Source organism: Vidua chalybeata, chromosome 15 (assembly GCF_026979565.1).
Source record: "Vidua chalybeata isolate OUT-0048 chromosome 15, bVidCha1 merged haplotype, whole genome shotgun sequence".
Taxonomy (NCBI): Eukaryota; Metazoa; Chordata; class Aves; order Passeriformes; family Viduidae; genus Vidua; species Vidua chalybeata.
In genome coordinates this window covers 10,371,625-10,398,947 of record NC_071544.1, presented here as the reverse complement: position 1 = coordinate 10,398,947, position 27,323 = coordinate 10,371,625, and the positions used below count along the sequence as shown (strand labels likewise).

General features: G+C 46.2%; 1 protein-coding gene across 6 annotated transcripts in view; it reads left to right on the top strand.

Moving 5' to 3' along the window:
- Positions 1-26,404, top strand: part of LOC128795807 (kelch-like protein 3) — a 62,413-nt gene extending 36,009 nt beyond the window's left edge. For 4 of the 6 annotated variants that reach the window (XM_053956867.1, XM_053956872.1, XM_053956870.1 and 1 more), the window contains 11 exons: positions 1,736-1,898; positions 4,506-4,615; positions 9,468-9,584; positions 10,584-10,733; positions 13,249-13,366; positions 14,088-14,285; positions 15,079-15,180; positions 17,726-17,854; positions 20,999-21,139; positions 21,350-21,493; positions 21,737-26,404. In XM_053956867.1, the coding sequence (XP_053812842.1) occupies positions 1,736-1,898; positions 4,506-4,615; positions 9,468-9,584; positions 10,584-10,733; positions 13,249-13,366; positions 14,088-14,285; positions 15,079-15,180; positions 17,726-17,854; positions 20,999-21,139; positions 21,350-21,493; positions 21,737-21,765 (1,401 nt within the window). In that variant the 3' untranslated portion in view covers positions 21,766-26,404. Of the gene's footprint in view, positions 1-1,735; positions 1,899-4,505; positions 4,616-9,467; positions 9,585-10,583; positions 10,734-13,248; positions 13,367-14,087; positions 14,286-15,050; positions 15,181-17,725; positions 17,855-20,998; positions 21,140-21,349; positions 21,494-21,736 lie in introns of those variants that run through there. The other 2 variants (XM_053956868.1, XM_053956869.1) reach the window with 2 other exon arrangements.
- Positions 26,405-27,323: the final 919 nt, after the last annotated feature.

Sequence of the window (27,323 nt, the reverse complement as noted above, 5' to 3'; positions counted from 1 at the left end):
TTCCCTGGTAAAAACAAGATGAGTGTTGAGATGTTCAGCTGGGAAATAAGAAAGAGAAAATCCCCTCATCTCTTGATAGGCTTTTTATATCCTATTTCTGAGAAGTGCTGTATGATAGTGCCCCTTTCCTGAAGGCTGAAGTGGTGTAAGGCTCCTTCTGCACTGCTTCTCAAGCCAGCACAGGCCATAAAGCAGCACTGGTTTGTCCAGGGGCTGGTGCATGTGGGGATGGTAGTCAGTTCCTTTTGGTCTGGAGGTCACATCCCAGACACCAGGGGTAAGCAGCCCACCTGGACTGGCAGGGATGCATCCTGGGTGGATGGGGTGCACAGAGGAGGCTCTGGCTGGTCTATAGCCAGAGATGGCATGCATGGAGTCTCACTTGGCTACCCAAAGCCCTTATGTAGCTCAGATGTTCAGAAATGGTTCAGCTAGAAAGAAAATGGTTCACAGCCAGGTTTTAAAATCCTAGAGCATTGCTGTCTTGACTTAATCAAAGCCACAAACTAATCTCCTCCTGGCATCAAGAGGCTTGGGCCAAAACAGGCTCCTGGGTTAATTGACTTCTCTTTTTATTGCTGCCTGTTGGGGTGGCTGCTTGGCAGCAGTCAGCCTCTGTACAGCTGGGCTGGAGTGGAACACATCAGTTGCTTAGAAAGACTTGGAGCAGGTTGTGAGTGTCCTGCCCTGGTGTGAAATGGGACTGTGGTGGCAGGGACAGGGAGGGACCATCTTTATCCCTTTGCTGCCATTGGGACCCAGGGAGGTGAATGCTGTTAACCTATTTGTTTTGTTTAACAGCTGCTTTTTTTTTTTTTTTGAGTTGGCAATAACTTTCCGGAAATGTGTGCTCAGATGGAGAGCACAGATGCCCAGTTGGAAGGACATGTGTGAGGCAGCCAGAGCTATGAAAGAGCTGGAATAAGACACGTCTGCAGTTGCTGTTGGACATAAAAAAGGAAGTAGCTGATGTCACGGGCTGTAATGTCCTGATGGATTTTGTTTTCTACTTCCTGTCCTTCTCGCTGGCCTCAAAGGTGTTTTTTTCCAGCAGATGTCACATTTGTCATCCCTTTCTGTCTCCTTTTTCTGTGCTTAGTACCTCATATTCAGATGCAGCCATGGTCCACAAGTGTCCCCAGCATTTTGTGTAAGTGCAAATGAGAGCTGCTGATTTGAATAGTTGGACCTGTCTTTCCCAAGAGCCTTGCTGTCACCAAAACCTGCTTGAGATTCTGGGAACCCCCTCTCTTACATGACTGCTTGGGCACCCTCCTCACAAGCCAATAAGGTTTTGTTGGAAATAACGAAGTCCAGGGTTTTGAGGACTGCTGGGCTGCTATGGGCTTTGAATCTGGTGGCAATGCTTATAAATAATATAAAAGCCCTTTGGGAAAAAAAAAAAATCTGTGTGCAGGACCTACCTGCAGCAAAGCCAGAAATTCAGGAGCATTCAGAAGCATGGTTGCTTCTACCTTGTCCTCATTTTGCCTTGAGGTCTTGTGGGGAGAAGCTGTGAGAAGAGTTGCACTTACAGCCCAGGGTAGGATAGCCATTTTCATGTCTCAGAGCATGAACAGGGATCTTCTGCATATGGGTGGAGCTAAGACTTGAACCTTCCCTCTCATAACCCCACAGGGATGTGGCCCTGTCTGGAAGGGAATCGCCTCCAGTTTGTGCAAGCTGTGAACCACTCCTTGTTACTCACTTCCATTCCCCTCTCGTGCCTTTGCAGGTTTTGTTGCCAGCTGCCAGTTTATTGCAACTGATGGATGTTAGAAAAAACTGCTGTGACTTCCTTCAGTCCCAGCTGCATCCCACGAACTGCCTCGGCATCCGCGCTTTTGCCGACGTGCACGCCTGCACCGAGCTGCTGCAGCAGGCCAACGCCTACGCAGGTGAGGGGAGGGGAGGGGGTCTGGGTGTGCAGCTGACCCTGCCTCCAGGCACAGCAGCTCGGAGGCTGAGCACGTCCTGCTTGGTCTCTCCAGACTTCTGGTTTTAGAACAGGAAGGGAATGCTTTGTTTAGTTCTGGGCTTGTGACTTTCTGTGACGCTGCAAGTTGTGAAATGTGGTTTGGTCGCAGGGGAGCACCTTAGGAGGTAAAAAAGGAGGAGGTTAGGAGGTAAAAAAGGCTGATCCTCTGGATCTCAGCCCACAGAACAGTTCCTGAGTGTGATCCTAGAAGCTCTCGGTGTGCCTGTTGAACAGCTCAGCGCTGGTGCTGGTGTCCTCCCCATGGACCCTGCCCTGGGAGAGCAGCAGGCACTGCTGGGCATTTCCATTGTGGGAATGAGCGGCTCTGGGCCAAGTTAGATCCTGGGGGTGGGAGCTGGAGCACTCAGCTAAAACTGCCATGCATCTGAGGCTCTGATCTGTGCAGCAATGGCCCCTTACCCCAAGGGAGGATAGGCTCATGTTTCTTTGGGAGTGGGTGTGTTTGGTTGCAATAAGTAGGTGCAGACAATGGCTTTCAGCATTTCTCCTCTACATCATAAATGTAAAGCTTCTTCAGCCAGCCCAAGCTTTGAACTCCCCAGCACTTTCCAGTCTCCTCCAGCAGAGTTGCCCTTGACCTCTGCTTGGGACAAGCTAATAGTTTTCTCCCAGTTTGTTTTTCTGTTTTCTGATAATTTGTATAGGGACGCACACACCTGCTGTTTCCCAGAGCACCTGCTCTGTCCTGCAACATTTTCCTTTTTAACAGTTTTGCCCTTAATTGGACCATAAGTAGGCTCAGTGAAATCAAAATGTATCCATTGAATTCTCCCCTATTCTCTTGCAAATAAAACTAAAACCTTTTCAGCTGCTCTGGCTGTATTATCCCCTGGAGAAAAAGGTACCCTGGAAGGAATGGTTAATTGTATAAAAGCTTGCTTGTAATATCTCATTATCCTTGTTTCCAGGCCCTGTTTAATCTTTAACCCAACAAGCAGTGCATTCACTGTATATTTATTTGGTTGTTTGGCAATTAGAAGGTCTGCTTTGTTGTTTTATTGGCCTTCATAGGTCCCAGTTAGTACAGCAGCCCATGTAATGTTAATGGAACTCCATTAATAAAAATGTCATTAAAATTCTTTTCACTATGTTGTTTATGTAACAGCCTTAAACCAAGACAGAAGTCCCCAAGCTCAAGAGTCCATGCATGCATGAGCTCAGTTACTTGAGAAATGCTGAGTTCTGGCCAATGGATAACTTCAGTAGGTGAAGGAGCCTTCTTGATGCAGGCACCAGTTCCTTTATTAAAATCAGTAAATACTCTTCCTTGCTTCCAACTAATAACAAGATCAAATACCTCTCTGCTGCCAGATGCAAGTCCAGAATGAATGAATATGAGATTTTGCCCAGAAGTCAGAGTGCATCCAGCTTATTGTGTGGGGAGTGTTTCCTGCCTCTTAAATATTTAAGGCCTAAAGAGTTCATTAGGTCATATATATATTTCCAGCATAAGAGAGTATTAAACTTTATCCACATTCTGCTATTTTTAATCAGAGCCTTGGCTTAGCTCTGAGATACTGAGGATTTTAGTCCTCAGTAGAGCAAGGAGGGTCTGGGAAGTCCAAGTCCAGAGTCCAACTCTGCAGCAACAGCTTTGATGAGGGGTTGTTCAGGGGCTCCAAAAATCTCCTGTCTCGAAGTTAGGCCAGCTCATGCCCCTGTGGTGCTGCTTTTTGTCAGGCAAAGCACTTTGCAGATGTGAAAACTCGAGGCAGATCTTGCTGCAGAGAGAGCTTTTTGGATTCAGGAGTCTGAGCTTCTCAAAGCTACAGAATTAGAACTTGAAAGAAGCTGCTTCAGATAAAGTGTCTGAGATTCATGTTTCTGTAATTCAGCCAAAGATAAATGGGACTTAGCAAGTGACAGGTGAGATTAAATTGGCAGTATATGTAAGAAATTCTTGCAAAACTAAAATTGCTGCAGCTGGCTAATGACATGTTTGACCTAGAAATTATTTTTTAGGAGGGGATTATTTTGTGTGCCTTTTGGCTAGATATAAAGCTTGACAGGTTTGATGATGCTCAGTCGTAATTCTTCCAGTTTGGGGTTATATTCATGCTTTTTGTTTTCAAGTGGCTCCCAGAGTTACAGTATGGAGGGATCTGGAGGCAAAAAAGGGAGAAATAGAAATTTGTACAATTGCAGGCTCAAGCAGAAAGGGGTAAACTACTGGGAAGGTGGATGCTGGGGTGGCCAGGTTATTTACTACTTTGGACATTGACCCTTGTCACTTATAATTGTATTTGCCACTGGAATATTCTCAGTGGCTTTTCAGAAAGTTTAGTGTCATTTATGAAAGCATTTCATGGGGCCGGTGCTGCTTGAAATAACATCAGGTTTCTTTTTCCTGCTCTGAGGCTGGTTTCTGTCTGTGCTCCACTCACAGCTGCTGTGGGTCTGTCTTGGGTTCTCAGCACTGTTGTCTGAATGCTGACTGGTCCTTCCACTGACTGAAAACATGGATTTCATTATAATTTTCTGTTCCCCCTTTTCATTTGTTGAACAGAGCAGCACTTCCCTGAGGTGATGCTAGGAGAAGAATTTCTTAGCCTTAGTCTGGACCAGGTTTGCAGTTTAATATCAAGTGACAAGCTCACAGTCTCCTCTGAAGAAAAGGTACAGTAAATTGTATAGCAAAAGTGAATGTAAGAATGCTGGCATGTTTCTAGATATTACACCAGGAACTGTTATCATTATATGCTCCTTTGGGGCCATTCTCCAACAGAGATCATGTGGAATGGAAAATTAAAATAACGTGAATCCTAAAAGCACATAAAAATGACCTTCACTTGGTTGTTCTTTGCAGGAAGTTATGACTCTCAGATCCATATCGTGCTAAAAGCCCTGGGGCTCAGAACCAACTACTTTCCCTCTCTGGAAAACTAGGAAACTCCCATCTGCTGTTGTGTAAAGCATTTAATACCTGCTGTAAAACCTCAAAAAAAAAAGTGAATTTCATTAGGCAGGGGAGGAATATTGGCTTCTGTTGCATGTTGGCTAGAAAAACAAAAGGAAGTCCAGAACCAAAAGGAAGGAAGGAAATATTTTTCTAGTATCTTCAGTGGTTTTAGTAAAAAAGGGGAGAAAGGCACTGGTTGATACTGTTTTTGTGGTTGAAACTTTTGGCACATCTTGTGTAGTCTGGAGCCCTGGGGAGGAGGGTGAGCAGTGTTTATGGTGGTTGGTGACCTCCAGCCCCGTTCTCTGGTCTGAGTTTCTTGTATGACCTGCTGCAGGTTTCTGGGGACAGACACGTGCCTCAAGTCCTTCAGCTCATCTCCAAATTGTCACTGTGGGGAGATTGTAAAGTCACAGAATCAGTAAGGTTGGAAAAGACATTTAAGATCATTGAGTCCAACCACTAACACAGCACTGCCAGGTCCACCACTAATCCATGCTCCTAAATGTAAATGGTCACTTGTGAGAGGCTACAGAAGAGCTTGAGGGCTGTGTGGTTTGTGACTTCAGGGCTCTTGCTGGATGCCTGCATTTGGGTGGGCTGAGGCTGGACCTGGGTGTGGTGGTGCTGCACATCCTCATGTGTGCCCTTGTCCTCTCAGCCCCTCTGGGCTGCAGACATGCAAGTGCTTGGGCCCAGAGGACTGTAAAACTCTCCAGAAATCCTGTTCCATGTGAGGTGTGGACACAGGGGTGCTCCCTGCTGATCCTGAGCCAGCAACCTCGGAGGCTCCGGGCGTGTTTCCGCAGGCGTGGGGCTGGCGGGGGCTGCGAGGTGCCACTGGGGCAGGGCCAGCAAGGGAAACAGCAAATGGCACAAACTCACAGCAGAATCCCTCTGCCTGAGCCAAGCAGCCTGCAAAGGGAAGTGCAAGTTTAGTAACCAATTTTTTCCAGTCTTGTGCAGCATTGTTCAAAAGCTTTTATTGGCCTTGTGCCCAGGGGAATCAAAATCTGAGCTTTACACAATCAAACCCAGTATTTCTTTAGCTGACTGTAAAAGAACTTGTAAAAGAAAAGATTGTTGAGAATGCAAGGCAGTGGAAGGAAATGTAAGCACAAAGCTGCACGTTCAAAACAACAGACCTGAATAACAGGAGAGAGGCAGAAAATGGGAATGGAACATAAATGTGAAATGTGCTGGAGTTCAAAGAAGTGCTGGAAACTGAGGACAGACTCGTAGGCTGCTGTTTTCATGTTAACTTCATGACAGACAAGCTGTTTTCCTCACTTTTATTCTTCCTATCTGTTAATGCTTGAGATACATATTATAAAACAAATTATATAAAAGCATATATGTGTGCATACCAGTCTATACATACACACGTGTATCTGTGTGTATGCATGTGCAAAATATTTCAGCAATCTGGCAGCTTAATTGTCACAGCCAGATTTCACAAGGAGTTTTCTCGTTGCCCTTCTTGCTGTGTCTCATACATGTTCTGTACCTGTGAGCCAGAGCATTGCCATCCCTGGATCACTGGGAAGCGTCAGAGCCAAGTCCTGCTGGGATCAGGGAGGGAGAATTACCCTTGGAATGCCTCAGGAATTTGTGTGTTCTCCCCTTCCTCTGGCACCCTGTAACTAATACCAATTGGCCTAATAAAATATATCCTTATCTTCACCAATTTTGGCTTATTTATACCCCTTGGCCATCAGGATGACAAAAATTCTCTGCTAGCACAGAAATCTATTTTAATTGTCAAGTGGTGACAGGATTTTCTCATCACTCAGAGATTCCTCTCCTTTCTCTTCTATCCCCCTTGTTGTACCAGCCTCTGCAGTTACACAGGCCTTTTCAGAAAAGGGCAGAGGTTTGTTGTCCCTGCTTGCTCTTTTTGCTGTAGCTGAGTACAGTACAGTGGAAGACATTTTTACTAATGTTTTCTGTACCTGACCTAATTGGCTCTTTTTACTGTTTGCAAGGTAAAAAAACATGTAAAATAATAATTATTTGTTATTTTACTAAAGGTGTGTGAAGTGGGGGGACTTGAGAATGGTCTCCTGCCAAATCAGAACAGTGGCTAAAGAAATGTTTTAGAGGGTTGGGATTTTTGGATTGGGGATTCTACTCAGAGTCTGGTAATTGATTCATTGTCTCATGCTGCTGACATGCAGCAGAAGCTGATGCAAGGTTTGGCCCTCACTCTTGGGAGTCTCTAACAAATGGGTTTTTGGCTGAAGAGACTGGGAAAACAGCTGGACTTGCTCTTTCCTTAGGCAGTATGCAGAGAGGGGATATTCCAGGCTTTTACCCTTCTTCTCCATAGAGTGGGAATTTTACTTCTCCCAAGCTCGGGACTGATCCTGCAGCCAGGCAGGTGCCAGCTGCTACCTCAGCCTGTGCCTCAGCTCTGAATCAAGCTGTGTGGGCAACTGCTTTGTCCATCCCACCCTGGCAGCAGGTCCTGCGTGGCTGGAGGGTCCTGGGGGAGCAGCAGCAGCTGCTCGGGGTCTGCAGCGGGCACGGCGTGTGGAGGGAGGGCACGGCAGGACTGGAAACAGATGTGGCCTTTAAATAGAGATATTGCTGTCTTGGATTAAAGCCTTTTTCCCTTTCTCTGAAATTAGAAATCAGAGCCAACGGAAGGTGCCAGAATCTGATTTTTTTTTTTTAATAGTTATTTTTAGAGTAGGCACAGCAGGGAAGCATCAGTGCTTGTCTGACTCAGGAGTGGACGCCAGCACCGAGGAAGCAGCTTATTCCTAGTGCACAGTGCCTTACCTTCCTTTAGATTGTTCACTGTCCTCCTGACCTGTAGCTGGGTATGTCCCAACCCTTTTAACCCATTCTGCAGCTCAGCCTTTGTGCAGAAGAGGTTAATGAAAAGCCTGTCTGTCGGCTAAACATTTGCTTTATCCTACTTCCACACTCATTTACAATTAAAAAAAATCTCACAACAACCCAGTTTCTACTTTAAAGGCCTCATAGCCAAAGTTAAAATGTTTGCTTGCTTATTTATTTTAATTTTAAAATACTTAAAAGCTCTGCAGTAGCTATTTTCCTCAGCATTTGCTGTGGTTTGATTACACCGTTCCCTGTTGGGTTGCTTAAATCCTCATTGCAGTGTCCTGAATTCCAAACAGTTCAGCAGAAACTTTGTTGGCACAGGAAATGAGGCTGGTGCTTTACTGCATTTTAAAAGTATATAGTTTAGCCTAAGAGGAAGAAACCTGTTTCTGCTCTGCATCTCCTTCATGGCAGGATGTGTCTGCCAAGGCCTCCTGCAAATACATTTACCAGCAACAATTGGGGACTGAAAGGTGGTGCCCTCATTTTTGGTTGATTTTGTCCATTTAGTGACCTTGGACTAAACAAATTGGTTTATTGGGGAGTGATGGGCAGGATGGAAAGAAAGAAATAATTATCTGTGCAAATTGGCCTGACCATTTGGTGACCCCAGAAGGAAGCTGAAACCAAGGGCGCTTGCCTGGCACGCTGGAGGGAAAGGCCAGGGATGCTTTTGGGGGAAACATGGGACAGATGGGGTCTCTGTTCAGCCCCCCCAAGTAACTGGGCAGTGAGAGAGCTTGGGGAGTGTTGCCTGTAGATATGGGTTATGCTTCAGAATTTAATTCTGTCTCTGTGGGGAAACTCAACTGCAGTGATCCAGTTCCTGCTGTGCAGCATCTGAGACTGCATCAGCCCCTCTTCCTGCCTTGCTGGGTGTTTCAGGAAGCCTTTCCCACTCCTGGTGACATTTTTAGGCCTTTCTTTTGTGCGTGAGGCTCACAGTTACATAAGCACATGCATATTCATACAGGAGCCCGCATAGGACGCTTCTCCCGCGCCTGTGCGTCCCAGGGCTCTGCCCATGGGGCTGTTTGTGAGCACTTGGTCACGGACTCCAGCTCTGGATGCTTATCTCAACCAGCTGGATCTGGAAGTAAAACTAGATTTTGGTTCAGAGCAAAAGCCCAGTGTGCCCTTGTTTCCCAGCTGGAGTATCTGAGTATTTTTAGCAATGCAGGCAGTGCAGAGGCTCCATGGCTGCAGGCAGGGCTTGCCCTGTGTGTGTGGGGAACTTGTCCTCAAGACTTTTTGGTTTCTGGGGGCTGGTGGAACTGGTGCAGTGATTAAATATGAGTGTAGTGACTTTACTGTGTGGCCAGGCTCCTGGAGGAGGGAGATCTCTGTTATCAAGAGTAATTGTTGTGGCTGATTTCATGAATAATATCCAGTGCAAATGTCAGCAGGCTCATTAAGTTTCCTGGCTGCCTTCCAGCGCTAATGTCCAAGAGGTATATGATTGTTCTGGACATGCACTTAGCTCTGGGAGTGATACAGCACATCTAGATGTGAAGCTGCTTGTTAGCATGCATGGTCAGCTCAGCTCTTTGCTACAGCACTGCTTGTGCTCTGTGCAGTCACAGCTTTTTGATATCTGTTTGATAGAGATCTTGCACCCCCTTCCTTTGATGCTCTAAAATCACTATGCTTCTGATTTTGGGTGGGTGACTCTGCAAGGAAGTTGTCATTTCCCCATTTAATTGTACTTTATCTGTGTAGGTCTTTGAAGCAGTTATCTCTTGGATAAATTATGAGAAGGAGTCTCGCTTAGAGCACATGGCTAAGCTGATGGAACATGTTCGCCTGCCCCTTTTGCCCAGAGATTACCTGGTACAGGTTAGTCTCCAAAGAAGTCATTAATACTTGCAATTAAGCTGCTGGTTGCTCCGTAATCAGTGGCTTGGCTGTTTGTGTCTGAGATGGGTAATTTGGTCTGTTGCTGAGTCTGTAAACAGAAGAATAAAAGCAAAAACTGAGTGGATTCTGAAATCAATGTGTGCTTCAGAAACCTTCTTGAAAATGGGACTCATGCTCTGCCAGGCAATGCTGAGAGCAGAGCTGCTGTCCTTCTAGGGGAAACATTGATAAGTGAATATCTTGTGATTTTTCACCCTGAAAATACTGAAGTGGTGGTGTTACAAGCGTGTGCAGCTTTTTTTCTGTCATGCACAGGCAAAACATCATAATGGACACACATAATCTGTGATAATTTTGGTTTAAGACATGTGCTGTGCATACATATGGGTCTGTGTGGCTGGCAGGGGAGGCACTCTCTGACTCAGTCTGACTTGGAGATTGTTCTTCATAAATTAATTCCTGGGATCTGGGCCTAGATAATGAGCTGAGAATTCCCGAAGAAGGGGTTGGCATTAGGGCTTTTTGACTACTATGCTTTTATCATATGTCTAAAAAAAATCAATTGGTATAAAATCTGTATTCACAGGATGAACCCGTCATGGTTTTGGTTTTCTTTCATCTGTATCTTCTAATGGAATAAAAGATACTGCCTCTCCTTAAAAATTCTGACTCAGATAAAAAAAAAATCACTTACTTTGTATCCAGACTCCTGGTGAATTCTCCTCTGCTGCCTCAAGTGTTTGGCAGAGAGTGACAAAATACTCACTTCTTGTGAGTGATCTTGGAAAAAAGTAGAAGCTTGGATGTTACTCTGTGTGCTTCTTTGGGAGGTGCTGGAAGTCTGTGTTTGTCTCCTGCACTTTTTTTTTTAAATGTTGGTACACTTGAAGGGAAATTCCAGGTTACATGTTCTTTCCACAAAGCTCCTTGTGACCTGTGCCAGTGTAAATGATCTTTGTTGTGTGTGCATGCTCTCAGACAGTCGAAGAAGAAGCTTTAATCAAGAATAACAACACCTGTAAAGATTTCCTTATTGAAGCCATGAAATACCATTTGCTTCCTCTGGATCAAAGGCAACTAATAAAGAATCCCAGGACAAAGCCAAGGACTCCTGTTAGCTTGCCAAAGGTAAGCTGAGCTTGTCACTTCATGTCACCTCACCCCTCTTCCTGGTGGCATTTTCAGTCTTTTGACAGGAGCTCGAGAACTTGCTGTTACTTTTTACTAACTCAGTGGTTGTGCTTGGAAGTGTTTTACTCCCTCTTCTGGCATTGCCTATGCCCAGCAAGGAAACATAATTAAGTTGATTTTACATTGAATAAACTTAGATAAACCCTTAGGGGAAGGAGTATCTCTGCTCTTGAAACGTTTTGTTAGCCACAAGTGGGTTGGTGGCTTGCTGAGCTGCAGAGTGGCTGCTGGAGTGCTGGGAGAGCTGGCTGAGGTTGCTGCAGCCTGGTAAGAGTGTCGTGGAGCCCTGCTGAGGGAAGGTCACAGTAGGTGTCTCTTCCTTTCCTGTATCCATAATCAGAAGCCAGGAAAGCAGGAAACAACAGCACCCAGCCCCGTGGGCAGGAAGTCTGAAGTGAATTTCAATGGACTCAAAACAGCAACTGAATAAATAATCCTTGTTATTCCCCACATTTATCCTGCAGGCGTGGGATGCTCCAGCCACCACTTTATTAGTGAAGAAAAAAAAACACCACAGGAGTTTTTCTCTGTGCCCCAGAGATAAACACAGTTTGGCACAATGTCTCTCATCAGACTACCTCTGAAGGTGCTAGTAAGCATTTGGAGATTCCAAGACATCAAAACCACAGTGTGTTATTTTTCCAAGCACAAACAATAATGAGGTTGTTTTGTGGGATGGTGTATGAGATCTGTGCTGTGATATTTGGATACTGGACTGTCCATTGAGAAATCGTGGTTTTGCGGTGTGTGCCAGTGTCCTTTCTGCCTGCTGTTGCTGAGATGAAGTTGGTAGAACCCAGCTTCATGAAAGGCTGACATGGCCCTTGTTCAAGGACTAAAGTAGTTAAGGATAAAAGGAGCAGCAAATCAGTGAGTTCAGAGGTTCTCAACATCTTTTATAGCATCGCCTATGAGTACAAACCCAAATCCTTCTGCAGGTCTCTCCTCCCTTCTTTTGAACTGTGAAGAAAGGGAAGGAGCTGATGATCTTTCAGCAATCCTGTTACTGAGAAACTTTCATCTGGCCTGTTGGTTCTGCTGATGAGGGATTATTGTCTGCTGTGAAATCCCTTAATTCTGTAATCGCGTGAAGCCCTGCAGCTTGCCATGGGAGACTGTTACACAACTACTGGTCAGGCTGTTAATTTAGACTCAATTTGGTTTCTAATATCGTGTTCTCATCTTTGTAGATCAAACAGGCCACTGTTTCCATGCTCTTCAAATACTTTAAATTGATGTCTAGCTCTCTACTTTTAAAGCAGCCCTGCTTGGAGTTGAGTTTGTTATCCAAGTGACGATCTTATCCCCTCAGCTACTCCCAGCTGCCTTGCAGAGCCTAAAGCCAGTTTTCCAACTACTCTTTATCTATATTTGAAGCTCCATTATCTTGTTTCTAGCTCCTTGGCCTTGGAAAAATCAGATTGTCTTGGGTGATGTTTGTCCCACTGATTTGCTGTGATAAGGGGAGCAAATCCTCCCTCTTGAGGGAGGCTTGCATGAAATGTGTGCTGAACAAAGTGCAGGTCCAGCTGCTTGCCAGTGCAAGTGTTTTGGGGGCTGGCTGCCTGTGCAGGTGTTTGCAGTGCCCAGCTGGGGCTCAGAGCCATGGGCATCCTCGAGTACAGAGCTCCTGGCACCCTTGTCCATGGGGAATTTGTCTTCTGGCAGCAGATAGGGCAGATTTGGGAAGGACCACACTGCATGCCGCCCAGGTCTTTTGGTCTTCTCACTTTCCTCCAGTGTCCACCCCTTGCTGTTGCAGGGTAGTGCAGTCTGGGGCTGGACGAACCCTTAGCCTGACCCAGCACTCCTGAGGTTGCCCTTGACCACCTTGACATAGCTCTTCCCTACCTGTAAGGAATTCAGGGTTTAATTCCTGCATTTCCTTCAGTACCTGTGGCAGCCAAAAGCCTTAATGAAGCTGACAAATCACATCCTTCAGCAGCCCAGACCCCCCAGGTCGTAGCAGTTCTGGTGATTTCCCCGAGTGTCGCCTTCCCTGCAGGTGGCACCACAGCTGTCACGTTTTATTTGCTGAGTGGCATTGATTATTTTTAGCACCACCATGGAGATAATGACTAAACAGTGGGCTGCCAGTGGAAATTATGCTGGAATCTTCTTCACTTAAAAATACTTTTGCAGTGAGTCTTGGGTATGCCATGGTGCCAAAAGGTTTTGTATTTCAAGGAGAAGTTGGGCAAATTGCCCACCTTGGACACAGTGAGGAAGGGTAAATGGGGTGGCCATATTTAGCATGCATTAAATTGGAAAGAAATTTTTCCGCCTTGAAATATAATTGCCTGAAATAAGTGTCCCTGCAGAGGCTTCTAGCTGGCCTTCAGCACATGTTTTGGCAGCTGCTCTTGATCAGGTTGTGGTGATGGTTTCTCTGCAGGGAGCAGCTGCCCAGGGTCATGTCTGAGGTTTTCTAGCTCTTCTCTTCCCTCTGCAGGTGATGATTGTGGTGGGTGGGCAAGCACCCAAAGCCATTCGCAGCGTGGAGTGCTATGATTTTGAGGAGGAGCGGTGGGATCAGGTTGCTGAGCTTCCCTCACGGAGATGCAGAGCAGGTAAAGGGAACTTTTGCTGCAACCTTCTTTCTTTCCCTGATGCAGCTCTTCAGCACTGGATGGATGTCCTTAGTCCTCCCTTTAGCTTCCTCTGTGCCCTGCCCTCAAGCAGCTCTTTCTTTTTGTCATGCCTCCTTCTTTCCCTACAGACATCTTTCCCTTCTTGTTCAGGTGGATGCCCTGCTCTCTAGTGGGGTTGCTCCTGCCTGTCAGCCCTCCCACTGTCTCCCCTTCATCATCTCTCTCTCCTGGCTGTTCCTCCATCAATGTTTCCCCTCCTCCTCCCCTGTTGCTGTCTTGGCAGCCCACAGGGGTCCAGTTTTTCTTGCTGGTTTCCTAGTGAAAAATCAAAGGAGCTGAGTCAGTCCCTCTTGGAGCGGAGGAGTAGGTGATGGAGAGCAGATCTTTAAGTTGGGGGTGTTCCTCTGAAAACATCTGACAGGGTTGTGAATGTGGCTCACCATTTGGTGTTCCCTCTGGCTCACAGAATTACTCATTCAGGTGTGAACTCCATCTGTGCCTTATGCTGCCGCGCTTTCGTGTGCATTTCACCTCCCATATGACACGTATGTTTCATCACGCTCGACTTCAAACGCTGTTAACCCGCAGAAAACACCAAAGCCTCGCCCGTGTTCTGCTCTCCCCAGCTGCCTTTCACACCCTGCCGGGCGAGCAGGATCTAGACTGGTCCTGCCGTGAAACCCCTCTCCCCTTTCCTCAGGCGTGGTGTTCATGGCTGGCAATGTCTACGCCGTGGGCGGCTTTAACGGCTCGCTGCGGGTGCGCACGGTGGACGTGTACGACGGCGTCAAGGACCAGTGGACGTCCATAGCCAGCATGCAGGAGAGGCGCAGCACGCTGGGCGCCGCCGTGCTCAACGACCTCCTCTACGCCGTGGGCGGCTTCGATGGCAGCACTGGTAGGTGACCGGGCAAAAAGCAGGCACTGCCTGACCCGACAAAAGTGCTTTCAGAGCGCCCTGCAGAGATTGCAGAGCTTCAGAGCGGTTCCTGAGCCCTTCCTCTAGGGTTCTGTAAAGGAGGAGCCAGAAGTGGGGTTTGGTGTGTGTTGTAACTACCCACGTGCGTGTTCTGACCTGTCAGTAATTGCAGAGAATCTCACCCTTATTATTTTCTTTAGTGATGCAGTTCTTTCAGCCTCATTCTCTGTATGATTATGCTTTTTCTGGGCTGAAAAGGGATTTTTCCTTGTTTCAGTTAAATTTTTCATAGCAACATGAATAAAATACTAGCAAGGAATCTTAGAGGGTGTGTGTGCCTGGGATTTATCTTGGCATAGCTGCGTGTTTAGATTCACACCTCTGCCTCTGCTGTAAAGCTCTGCCACTTGGCTAAGCCCTGAACTAACTATTACAGCAGGGTTTTGGGGAATTTTTAAACCTCTGCATGGATGTTTTTGGGGCTTTTGGGCTTGGAATTTGGACTCTGCTCACCTTGGTGGCCTCAGCACATTGGAGAGGCAGCAGTCCCAGGGCAGGGGTGATGGGGTAACAATTTTCCCAGCCAATGAAGAAGTGGCTTTGACATACTGGTCCCAGCCTGAAAGGCAAGGGATTAGAAAGTGGGATTGCAGGAGCATGGTGGGAATTATGGGTTTGGGAGGAGGTGGAAGGCAGATGAAAGTGCAACACCAATCTTTTTTTCTTCTCTTTTTTTTTAATTAGAAAACCTGTGTATCCCCTTTTTAACTAGGTCTGGCATCAGTTGAGGCCTATAGCTATAAAACCAATGAGTGGTTTTTTGTGGCTCCCATGAACACAAGAAGAAGCAGTGTTGGAGTTGGAGTTGTGGAGGGTAAGAAAATTAGCAGCCATTTCCATCAAGCAAATGTTACTGTGTCAAACAGAAGCCTGAATGGTTAAGTGCAGTAGGAGGGGATGGCAAGAACTGTTCCCTATACCAGAAATCACCAGAATCAGTCTTGGGAAAGATTGATTTTATATGATGTAATTGCTGCAACTTTTTCCATTCTCCTCTTTATCTTGGTGAAAAATCATGTGTAGCTTTCCAAGAGCCTCAGATCTGTATCAGACTAGCCCATGCCTCCTGTGAATGCAATTAGGTGTGTGCAGGTTTCTTTGAATCCAAATTCTTCCTGGGCTGGTTCTGGCTGGTGAAGGGCAGCACTGCTGTGCAGTGGATGCTGCTGCTGCCGGCAGACACTGCGTGGATGGAATACCCATCACGGAAAAACTGCTCAGCCTGGGAAACAGGAACAGAGTTTGTCCCACAGCCCCAAGCTGGTGGTTTAGCAGGAATACTAAAACCTGTGTTTATTGACACCAGGCACAGCTCTGCTGTGGTTCCTGAATGAGCAGGGGCTGACGATAGCAAGGGCTGGTGCTGCAGCAGCCTGGAGCGAGGTGGGAGGCCTGGGAGGATGGTGGCAGCTGCTGGCACCTCTGGGTCAGCACCAAACTTGAGGGAGCTGGAACTGAGCAGCTTGGTTTGGACTCAGGAGAATGAAAAGTTTAAGTAGGAACCATTTATTCCTTTACAAAATCTATTCTGAAGCAAGTGAAAGGCTTTATTTGAACTTGTCTTTAGTGTGGCATAGCACTTTCCTGTTAGTGCAGAGCAGAGCAGCTTTGGCACAAGCCTTATTATAAATCACATAAACTATGCTTTACAGTGCTTTGGTTGGACCTGTTTGAGTGGGAAGTACCTGGACCATGTTAATGAACATGAAATGTGTTTATATGAGAAGAAGGGATTTAAAGTCAGAATAAATAGTGGTCATTAACTTAAATTTGCATATTTAAGAAGCACCTCCTTCAAAATTGGCCCATGCTTGGGAAGTGCTGGGCTGCTGTCAGTCATTGGAATTCATTCAAGTGGCTTGAATGCAGAAAAAGTATTAAATATGGACCTGAGAGATGCATTTCTATGGAAAGATTTTTTACTGGAGACTCATGAAATCCTTTTCCTTTACTTTTCCTGAAAACACAAGTAAGTGTTGCATATGTTGGAGTCCATGATAAAAATAATGAGGGCATGTGATGGGCACAAGAGCTGGTGTAGGGAACGAGCTGCAGTGTGCAGTTGATTCACAGGGTTCATCTGAAAGTGATAAAAATTAATCTGATGATCAATCACATACTGAAAATACTTAATAATCTGTGTCAGCTGGGGAAATTGATCTTGTCTTGCTTGGACTGGCACTCTTGCCTGATTCACTGACAAATACCAGATGGGACCAACAGCACAAGTAAGAGTTTGAAATGTTCTTAGAGACAGGAAGATGCAGAAGGAGGCCATGAGTGGGCCTGAGGGAGAAAGAAAAGAGCCAGCCTGTTCTTGGAGCCTTACAAACATCCAGAAACAGGAGGATGCAAAAGCTGAAGATAACTGCTGGTGGGAGTCTTGGGCATGCAAAGAATTGCACAGCTCATTCATGGCCAGGCTCTGCTGTCATCGATTGGGAATTGATATTATTTCTAGGTTTTGTACAAAAATTTAGGTTAGAATTTTTCTACATATTTGTTGAGCTTTTTAAATTGTTGTTTGTTGTAGCATCTGGGGACCTGGACTTGAACCAGAATGCCTTGTGCTGGCTGCTTTAGTAAGAAGAATCCTTCTCTGCCCAGAGAGTTAACTGCCTAAATGCAAAACAAGCTGATGGATGACACAGGGAGACAAGGGGAGAGGATCAGTCAGGCCTGGGAACAGAGGACACAGTAGAGCATCAGCCTTGTTTCATGTATGATGCAGCCCCATGGTATCTGATTGTGCTTCTCTGATCTCAGTGTGTGTCTATCAGCTCTCAGTGAGCTGAGGCAGGGAGGGCTGGATACCCCAGGAGACCCTCACAACACATTGTGTCCTGTCCTGTCCTGTCCTGTCAGCACCGGCCATGAGTGACCAGCTGGCCTCAGCTGTGCTCGCAGCATCTCTGGGTTTCCATTTGGCCCAAGTTCTACAAAGTCATGTCTGGGTTTCTTTGCAGGTATTATACTATTATAAGAAGCTATTTTGTATTTATTGCTCATGTGGTGTTGTAATTAATGTGCAGTGACAGCCTTTGACAGCACACCTGAACAGGGGGAACTCTCCATCAACAGAACATGCTTTGATAATCCCTCTTCTCCTGGGCCAACATGTAATTTGGAAAACCCTCTGGGCTGCTGACTTCTGATTAAGCTGTTGTGGTGTATCCTTGTGTTGCTGACAGTTTAACAGCTTTACAAACAGTCACTCCTGAGGCGAGTGACTGTTCTAGATCCCTTTGCTAGGCTTTTCCCCAGACATCCCAGCAGGTTTAGGCACGTCCCCATGGGCTGCCCTGAGGCAGGGCTGTCAGGGCTGTGACTGCAGCTGAGCCTGGCTGTGTGTGTTGCAGGGAAGCTGTACGCCGTGGGGGGCTACGACGGGGCGTCGCGGCAGTGCCTGAGCACGGTGGAGCAGTACAACCCCGCCACCAACGAGTGGACCTACGTGGCTGACATGAGCACGCGGCGCAGCGGGGCAGGTACTGCTCAGCATGGGCACCGCCTTCTCTGCTCACACACAGGGAGGAAAAGTGGGATTTGCCATTGCTGGGACTGCAAGTGCAACCTCTTATATGCACCCCCCCTTCCCATGAGGGGTAAAAATGTAATGGCTTGGAATCTCTCAGCAGCTCTCCTGTCTTTGACAAAATCTGCCAAATTGAGATCGATTTCTGGGTTAATGAAATAATGTTCAGTGTCTCTAGGTAGCCCTGCTAGCAGATGCATCTCACTTGTAAGCAAGGAGTTCTCTTTCCAAATCACCAGCTGCAGACACAGCTGGGCACGGGAAAGCCAAGCTGCACCTCCCTCTCCCCTGTCATTGCAGGGTTTCAGAGGAATTTTCATTTTGGATCTTCCTGCAAGCACCCAGTGGGGGCTTTGCAACACAAACCTCATCTGCACATTGGGTGATGTGTAGGATAACAAAATTCATCTCAGACTGTCCCTGCTTAGGTAGTTTTTAGTTTATTTTTTGCTGGCAAGAGTTGGTGATCTGGAAGATTAGAGGAAAGGACCTGTTGTAAAAGGATTGGATTCTAGTCTTGACGGTTTCTAATTTCCTACATGATCTTGGGCCAGGTAGCAATTTGTCTTCTCTGTTATTCTTCCTCTCTGAAAGGGAAGAGAGCTCTTATCCACTGCATTTAAAATCACCTTCAGGTGAACAGGAATTTGTCACTGTTGGTCCTAATGCTCAGTGTGTGCCATGGGTCCTCCCTGATATTAAATTGTGCAGGAACCCACAGGCAAGCCTGGGGGCTGCTCTTTGGGGCTGAAATGACCCACAGGTTAAGCTGTGGCAGGAGTTCCCTTTTGAGCTGGGCAGGCTGAGGCTGCTCTCTACACCCTGTCTCTCTCTCCTCACTCCAGCATCTTTTCTGTAGCTCCAGGTGAGGTAAATATGGACACACTGTTGGTTTGAGTTCTGTTGAAGAGGATTGTAGTATCTGCTTGATGCTTAAACCTAGTCCAGTGCAGCCTTCCAGGAGAGCAGAATGAGTATCTCCTGTTGTGGGCAGTGTGTTGAAACAGCAAGAATTTTGTGCCTGTAGTGAAATGATTTTGGCGAGTTGTCTTTGTTGGAGACACTCTGCTCTCAGTGCTGCTTTGCAAGTGTTTCTCTGTGTAGCAAGTCCTTTGTTAGCAATGTTCCTACTCCCCTGCCAAATTTCTTTGCAGTTTTCTGTTCCCCACCTGAAAGCTGAGCTCCTCAGGCTCTGGTGGTCCTGCAGAGGCCCCTCCAGCCCTGGAGGGGACTGCCCCGTGGCACTGGCCACCAGCGGTGCTGCAGCACAATCTGCTGTACAGCTGCAGCAATGGCACCGCGCTCTGCGCTGCCGTCCCTGTGCTGACATCTAGTGGGGCTGAGGACAGTGTCCACAAGTCCCTGGAGCCACCCCAAGTCCCTGCAGGCACTGGGGCTGTGGGGATGTGCAGGTGCTGCCCAGGTTTTGTAGAATCATACATTTTTTTAGATTGGAAAAGACCTTTAAGATAATCAGGTCCCACCATTAACCCAGCACTGCCCTGTTCACTGCTAAACCACGTCCCCGGGTGCCACATCTGCACATTTTTTGAGCACCCCCAGGGTTCGCTGAACCAGCTGGGGGGTTCACTTCCCCTGCTGGCAGGGATGTCCTGTCCCTGCCTGCCCTGGCTCACTGCACAAGGAGGCAGTTTATGTGAAAAAGCTTGAGTGTTTCCGACTCTTTTACTCTCTTACTTGCTAAATTACTCATTTAATTTATTCTTACAAGTATAAAATTTCCATTAACAGCTGAATATAGTCAAATGCCAAGGTGCTGCACAGCCAGGCTGCTGGGCTCAGATGCAGTTAAGTGATTTTCTATTCCCCAGTGAGCTCAGAGACACCTGCTGCAGCTCAGGAGCCAGAACACACATGTGGATGTGTTCTGCTCTTCCCAAGTCCTGCATGTTGGAGTCCTTCTAGCACAGCAAGGATGTAGCCCAGTAGGGTGAATATTTGTGGCAGTTACAGATTAATTATATGTTTGCCAGAGGTGAACCATGAATCCCAATGTCATATTAGGATTTCAGCACCTCTCGGTAGAGTGAGAGATGGGTGGCCAAAACCAAACCCAGCATTAGCAAGCTAAGATAATTTGGAGAAGGGAAAGGTGACAGTGGTAGACCTATGTACCTGTCCCCAGATGGGGAGAGCTCCTGATGGAGCTGCTGAGCCTGGGTGCTGCCTGTTCTCTGGCTCAGCAGCTGTTCCTGCCCTCTCCTTTCCTGACCAGGAAAGATCCTTGCACAGGGACCAGTCAAAATCAGGCTGGCAGGGCCCCTCTCCTCCCTGCACACTGGTTAACGCCCATGGCTGAAATGATGTGATTCAGATCTGTTTCTGTTTTACCAACATCTCACCTGGTTAATTTTAATAGAGGGCTTTGAACCTATTAATGAAGATATGTTGCTGGAAGTTTTAACTCTCACGGATTGGTGAACATTTTAATTAACTAATTTACTTAATATTAGGAAGAAGTAGCTTTAAGATCCCTGTCATTCCCAGAGATTTGGCCAGGGGCCTTAAAAAATGGCTGAGAAGGTGGCATTGGAGGCACCTTGTCTGTGCCAAGTGCTGACAGGTTTTGGGGTGGGAGTGGGAGGAGAGGAATCAAGTGGCAGCTTCAGGAGCTGTAAGTTGTTGAGGAGAGGAAGATCATGCAAGGATGATGTCATGTGGCACAATGGCAGCAGGAAAAACAAAAGTAAAAGTCCTGAAAGGGGGAATCAGGCTAAAAGCAGAGGATCCCATGGCAGAAAATATCAGGCAGATGGAAACAAGGTGGGTTGGGAGGCAGAGAGCAAGTCAGTGCAAAGAGATGAAGTAAAGGCAGAGGAATGTCATGGGACTAGACTGCTGGTCTTGGATAGCCTGACAGCTGCCTAAGAGGGAAATGTGCCACACATTCTCTGCAGGTTGCTGTAGTGCCACGGGGTGGGCGGGTGCAGAGCTGACCACCTGCCCGGTGATCTTGATGCACATGTGGCCCATGTTTTTGGAAGTGCCTTGGAGAGGCCAAGGCCATGCCCAGTAGCAGATCCAGGGACGTGCAGGCCTGTCCCTGTGCTGTGGCTGACCTGGCTGTGCTTGGCAGGTGTCGGTGTGCTCAGCGGGCTGCTCTACGCCACCGGGGGCCACGACGGGCCCTTGGTGAGGAAGAGTGTGGAAGTCTACGACCCAGGGACAAACACCTGGAAGCAAGTAGCAGACATGAATATGTGTAGAAGAAATGCAGGTAACCATGATAAGTTTTTCTGTGGTGGTTGGCTCAGTTGTCTGTGTGTGGTTTTTAATGCAATTGGTGTGCTCGTGGTGTACGTGATCAGTGTTATAAAAGATGAAAATGGGAGTTGAGGGATCTGCTTGGGGGTGAATCAGAATGTGGCAGCAGCGTGCTGTGGGGGATGAGTTAGCCCATGTCTCACCATCTGTACTCTGCTTTGAGGTGTGTGTGCTGTGAATGGCCTCCTCTACGTGGTGGGAGGTGATGATGGTTCCTGCAACTTGGCCTCGGTGGAGTACTACAACCCCAGCACAGACAAGTGGACGTTGTTGCCAACCAGCATGAGCACAGGGAGGAGTTATGCAGGTAAACAGGCAGTGGGAGAGTGGGTGGCAGTGGGGTCATCCCTAAACTTGAGAGCTGTGCTCCCTGAAGCTTTAATTTTACTTTTTTTTTGTATGTTTTATGTTGATTTCAGTAGGAGAAACTTTCACAGAAATGGTAGACACCTCCCTCGTTGCTGGCCTTTGGCTTTGCAGGATGATTGTAGCCACGTGGCAATTCAGGAGCTGCTCCTACCATAACTGTGTCTGTCTGTTCTTACAACAGGTGTGGCTGTGATTCACAAACCCTTGTGACACACGATGAAGCCAATGTGAGGAGCAGAAGTGAAGTGGATCCAGCTAGGTGGTGTTGGGAAGATGACTGACCTCTGACTTGACCCATCTCATTGCTGTTAATGTCTTAGCATGACAAGTGATACGTTGCAAGCATCATCCACTCTGCAGTGGATTGCATAGCCAAGTGAAAATCCCTCTGGGGACATGTTCCATGCTAGACACGAGGTGTTGCTTGTTATCTGTGGTGCAATCAACTGTTCTTCTCGATGGCATGTGTCCTGAGATAAACACTGTGCTTGGACTGCAGGCACGGAATTTTTTGTGTGAAACAAAACTGCTACGTTTGGGCATGTGAGTAAAAACAAACGGTTCTGGATTTCTTCCCTACTGATGCTCCGTGCACATTGTTGGTTGAACTACTTACTCACTGTGCCTGGAGGGTGGACTTTAATACTGGCAGGGGAAACTTCTGAGTTCCAACAGAGAAAAACAGCAGAAATGGACTGGAGCAGGGTGGTCTGGCTCGAGTGTGACGCTGTCTCAGTCATACGTTTGTACATGCCACTGGGCTGCTGTCTGTATCCCTGAAATGCTTGTGGAAATAAACACCATGTGGTTTTTCTACTTGCCATGAATGCTGTGTGCTGTGCGTGACGGGACCTGCTGGGCAGTGCCTTCCCCAGGGCTGAGCTCTCAGCACCTGAGCCACACAGAACTTCCCAGCCCCACACAACACATGCTGCTCCCACGGGGTTTATTGCTCCTGTGAAACAAATATTGCTTGAATAAAATGTTCCCAACCCACACGTTTCAGCTGTGCTGGAAGCTTCAGTTCTAGCTCTGTCCAGCATCTCAATGCCATTTCATAATAGAGCATTTAGATGTTAAAAAATACCTTATGGTGCCATTAATGTAGAGACATTCCATACAGCGAGAGCCCTCTGTCACCCAGGCAGGGATTAATGAGCCAAGTAAAATACCTGCAGTGTTTTAATACTTCCAGAGCATGGAGATTAACTAATCACTGTTACTGTAATTGCTATTTTAGCCTTGCCCTTACTGAAAGCATTCCTCTATTAGCAAGAACTCATAAGATTATTCAAACAGACAAATCAGATAAAAGGGACCTGTCTTGTTTATATACCAAATTCTTAAAGTTTTCTGTTAAGAAGACATTTGATTTTAAAATAGCTTTTTGTGTCTCCCCATGAGCTCTGACATGCTTCATGCATACAGAGGTGAACTCTCAGAAGCTCCTCAGCTAAAGGGAACTAATGAAGAAAAATATTTACTCATTTTCTTGTTGTTTGGGTTTGTGTATTTTTTTGTTTTCCCCTTGTAGATCAGCTGAGGCTTTTTGTTGTGGGTGGCTATCCAGAGTTGTTATGCTGGTTTCTGTCTCCACAGATCTGCTCTGTGTGACCTTTGACTGTAGAAAAGAAAAATACTTAAAAATGGATTTCAGAGGGATCCGAGCTGCATCACCTTGTGCTGCTTTTGTAGAGGAGTGGGTTTCTTCTATAAATATGCAGTCTTTGGTGTTTGAGTTGACACAGTCCTTGTAAGATGGGTGCCTGTTCACTGTGAGGGAAACAGCCCCTGCCTGTGTTGTGTCACTGCCCTGCAGAGGGGCTGGCATCCCCTTCATGGGGAATGTGAGGTAGCTCCCACTCCTCTTTGGATGCTCTTGCTTTCACAAACAAGGGCAAACTGTCTAAAAAAAAGCATTACTACTCTTTATGTCTGCCTTTCCACTGTATGTGAGCTCAGAGGTCTTGAAAATAGTAATGAAAAAAAAAAATAGTCTTTTCCATAATACCCTTTAAATCTTTTGCTTTGAGTTTTACAATCTGCAGCGAAACGTGCCAAAATAATAGTGTGACATGCTGCTCTCCTCTGAGGTGTTGCAAAAGCCATTGAGGCTGGTAGGAATGTACCCTGGTAGGAATGTATACCCAGTAGGAATGTACATCCCAGTAGGAATGTATATCCCAGCAGGAGTGCACCCCAGCAGGAATGTGTATCCCAGTAGGAATGTTTCCCTGACTGCAGCTGCCTTCAGATCAGAGTCCTGAGATGCACCTTTATGGTGGCATAAGGAAGGTGATGAGGCCTCAGCTGGGACAGACTCAAATTCACTGGCCCAAAAGGTGGTTCCCTTCCATGCAGCCTGGGAATAAAGGATAAAATGGGATAGACAAAGCATTTCAGTCCGAGGCAGCATCTCTTGTTAGGCAGAGGCAGCTGGACAAGCATTTGGGCACACGTGGCCTTTGTTAGGTCTGATACAGACATAAAGCTAAATAAACTCCTCTATAAGCTACTGTGCAGCCCAACTCCAGCTCAACAGCTGGGAACAGTTCCCAGCCAACATTCTCACACCTCTGGCTTCACTGGAGTAAAGGCAAATATTATCCAGAGAAAGAGTTTATGTGGGCTGGAGATAAAAATTGGTAGGTACTGCTAGAGAGGTGCAAGGTTGCAATTTGCTGTGTTTGTCAGGTGTGAAAAGTGGGTATACCTGGAGGTGGGATAATTTTATCCCCTGCTATCTATCTGTTCATAAACCTTCCTTGCTCATAAGGAAAACAGGTTTTGGTGGTTCTCTGCTCTTGTAAAATGGCACTTCTGCCCAGTGCTGGCCCAGAGCTACGGCATGCTGGACAGGGCTAGGACTCAGAGCCCTTGCCAGGGACGAGTGATGCTGTTCCCAGCTCAGCCAGTTCTCCTCGATGGTGTTTCCTCCCTTCCTTCCCAAACGTTGCAGTGTTATGCAAGTCAAGTGACCTCGTTTTCCAGCTATGCAATACAAACAACCGTAACATGTGATGAACCAGCTGTGCCCTCCAGCCCCAAAATTTGTCTTTGGTGTGTGGTTTCGTGTTTGTATTGTTCATTTTGAGCACCTGAGCCAGATCCTTTACAGATTGCCTTTTTCTAGGACTGAAAACGTAGCATTAGTACTAACAAATTTTACTGTAAATATTTTTATAAGACAATTTAAAATTTTTGGATTGCTTTTTATGGTCTTCAATGACATTTCTGGATCTAAGTCATGCACTCCAGTGTGGTTTTTGCTGGCTGTGGTGTATAGGTGTGACTCTGTATGTTCTCTGCACAAGAAATGCCATGTTGTAAGAAAGATCTGGGATAGCTGTTGTGCTGATTTTAATGTTAGAAGGACAGCATTGGGCTCCACATTATGAGATAAATTCAGACCCATTACCTCAGTCACCAATAGGATCTTAGATTATTGGTTATTTTACAATGATTTCAATACCCTGATTTAATTTCCTTGTGCCATGAGTTTGGTTCCTGGGTAGTTTGGGGGACAAGCTGTCACTTGGTGGTTCTGTTTCTTGGCTCTGCATGAGCTGCTTGAAGACACTCTGCCCACAACAGTCTGCCCCCCAGGATGCCAAAATCAGACAGATCATTGCAGGAATTTTAGTAAAAGCTTTACAGACCAAACTTGGACCTCTTCCTCATGTTGGTCCTTTGTGAATATGAGCACTTTCCTTATCTCCTTCTGTTGTAATCTCTTTTTGGGGTCACCCTGTGCTTGACCCCCTCTGGGACTTTGGCCTTGGGATTCCTAAAGGGGGCTCTGCTCTTGCAGAAAAGCACCCCAGGATGAGCCCCAACCCCAACAGCATCGTGTGTGGTGCACACCCTGCTGCGCTTGCAACGCAGGGCAGATTTGCCTCAAGCAAGCTGTTGTTTAAACAAGTCTGAATGAAGTCCATCTTTTCCATTGGTGCCTAATAGATAAATTGGGGGTGTTTAAAATCAATTTTCAATTCATTCAGTTTATCCAAACAGTGTCCTTTTATGGATGTGTACAACAAGTGATTACCATAAATACACTTGGCAGCGTTTGCATGTCACCACCATGAAAGCTCAATAATTCTGTTCTCTGGTTTACATTGTTTGGAGACCAAAATCCTTAATACCCAGAGAGGTGTGATGCCTGTTCCTGAAGCCAATGTGATGGCTCAACAGATAAATGCTGTTCATCAAGCTGTTGTGATGGTTCAACAGATGAAAGACAGCTTGGTCTTAACCTTTGGGATTCATTATTCATATATTATCAAAGCAGTTGCCCCCTTTGCCCACATCATGCCCAAAAATCACTTTCATGTGAGCATTGCTGCTCAAAGCTGCAGTGCTTGGGAGTGTGCTAGACATTATGGTCTGAATATGGACTCATCCACTTTTTTCATCTGCTCTTATTTTTGTTTATGGGTTTATAAATTATTTTCCTCTTCAGTGACAATAAATAAATAAATAAATACTGATAATTTTAATTAGTATATTTTATGTATGAAGACCCTCAAGGGTAATGAATGATTGTGAAATAATTTACCTGGGTGTGAAAATTTTTGGTTTTGTAAACCTGACTACTTTGGTTGAATAGCTGACAGTATACTCTAACAAGTTGGTTGACTGTTTAAGCTCATTTTTTAAATTAAAGATTTTTTTTGCATGAGTGTGGAGGACAAAGGACTTTGCAAAGTAACTCTCTTGACAGCTGTCTTGTCCAGTGTGAGGAACAACTCAAGAAACATTCTTCACTGACATATTTATATTATGAAAGAAAATCACACTGTAGTTCCCCATCATTTAATTTGAATAAAAACTGAACTAATGAAACTTTTCTGGGTCTGTTTTGACTTCATTGGCTTCTGACAACGAGGAACAATCTCATCACTCCACACAGTTTTATTTGTCCCTTCTTTAATTAGAGCAGGTACCAGCCCTGGGGTTACTCTGCCCCTTGGTGTGGGGTGGTGGCACTCACACGTGCTGATGCTGAGATGTCTTGCTGCCAAGCTCTGCTCTGCTCCTTTTCCAAGGGAAGTTAAAAGCATTTCTCTTGGGGGTGGGGAAGCCCTTGGTTCAGGGCATCATTGGCAGAAGACAGAACCTTTTAGGGAATGCAGCTGGGAAGAGAGAAAATGCAAAAAACGAGAGTTTAGCGCCTAGGGCTCAATATTTCTTAATAACACCATGAAGTAACACATTAGCCAAGTCACCCAACTCATTTTGCCTTATGCTCACAAAACATCTCACTGAGCTCTTTGGTTTTCCAGAAATGCTCCTTGTGCCTCCCTCATCTGTTAATACCAATGTACAGCATCAAATTTACCATGTGGGATCCTGAAATTTAATTACCTGATACACAGATAATGAATGACATATTGTGGGCTGCTCGGTGCAGCTGGGGGAGTGCAATTATTCCTGACTTCATTTCAAAATGACTTTTCTCTTCTGCAGCTGGCTCCTTTTTATTCATGTTTAAACTGATGAATCTATGAATCTATGAACCTGCAGCTAAAGAAAACCTTGGCAATCCAGGGAGAAATCTCACTAGCTTGAATTTGCTGCCTGTTTTTTTTTTCCTGCTGTTATTGTTTCTTTTTGCATCTTATATTTTCACCTTTGGGCATGTTTTCCTCCCTACATTTCACCCTTGACAGGGCAGAAACCATACAGCAGTAGCTGCCACCTTGCCTCATTCACCTCAGAAGGGTCAGGGTCAGGGTTAGGGTTTTGCAGTGAGGAAAGGGAAAGCA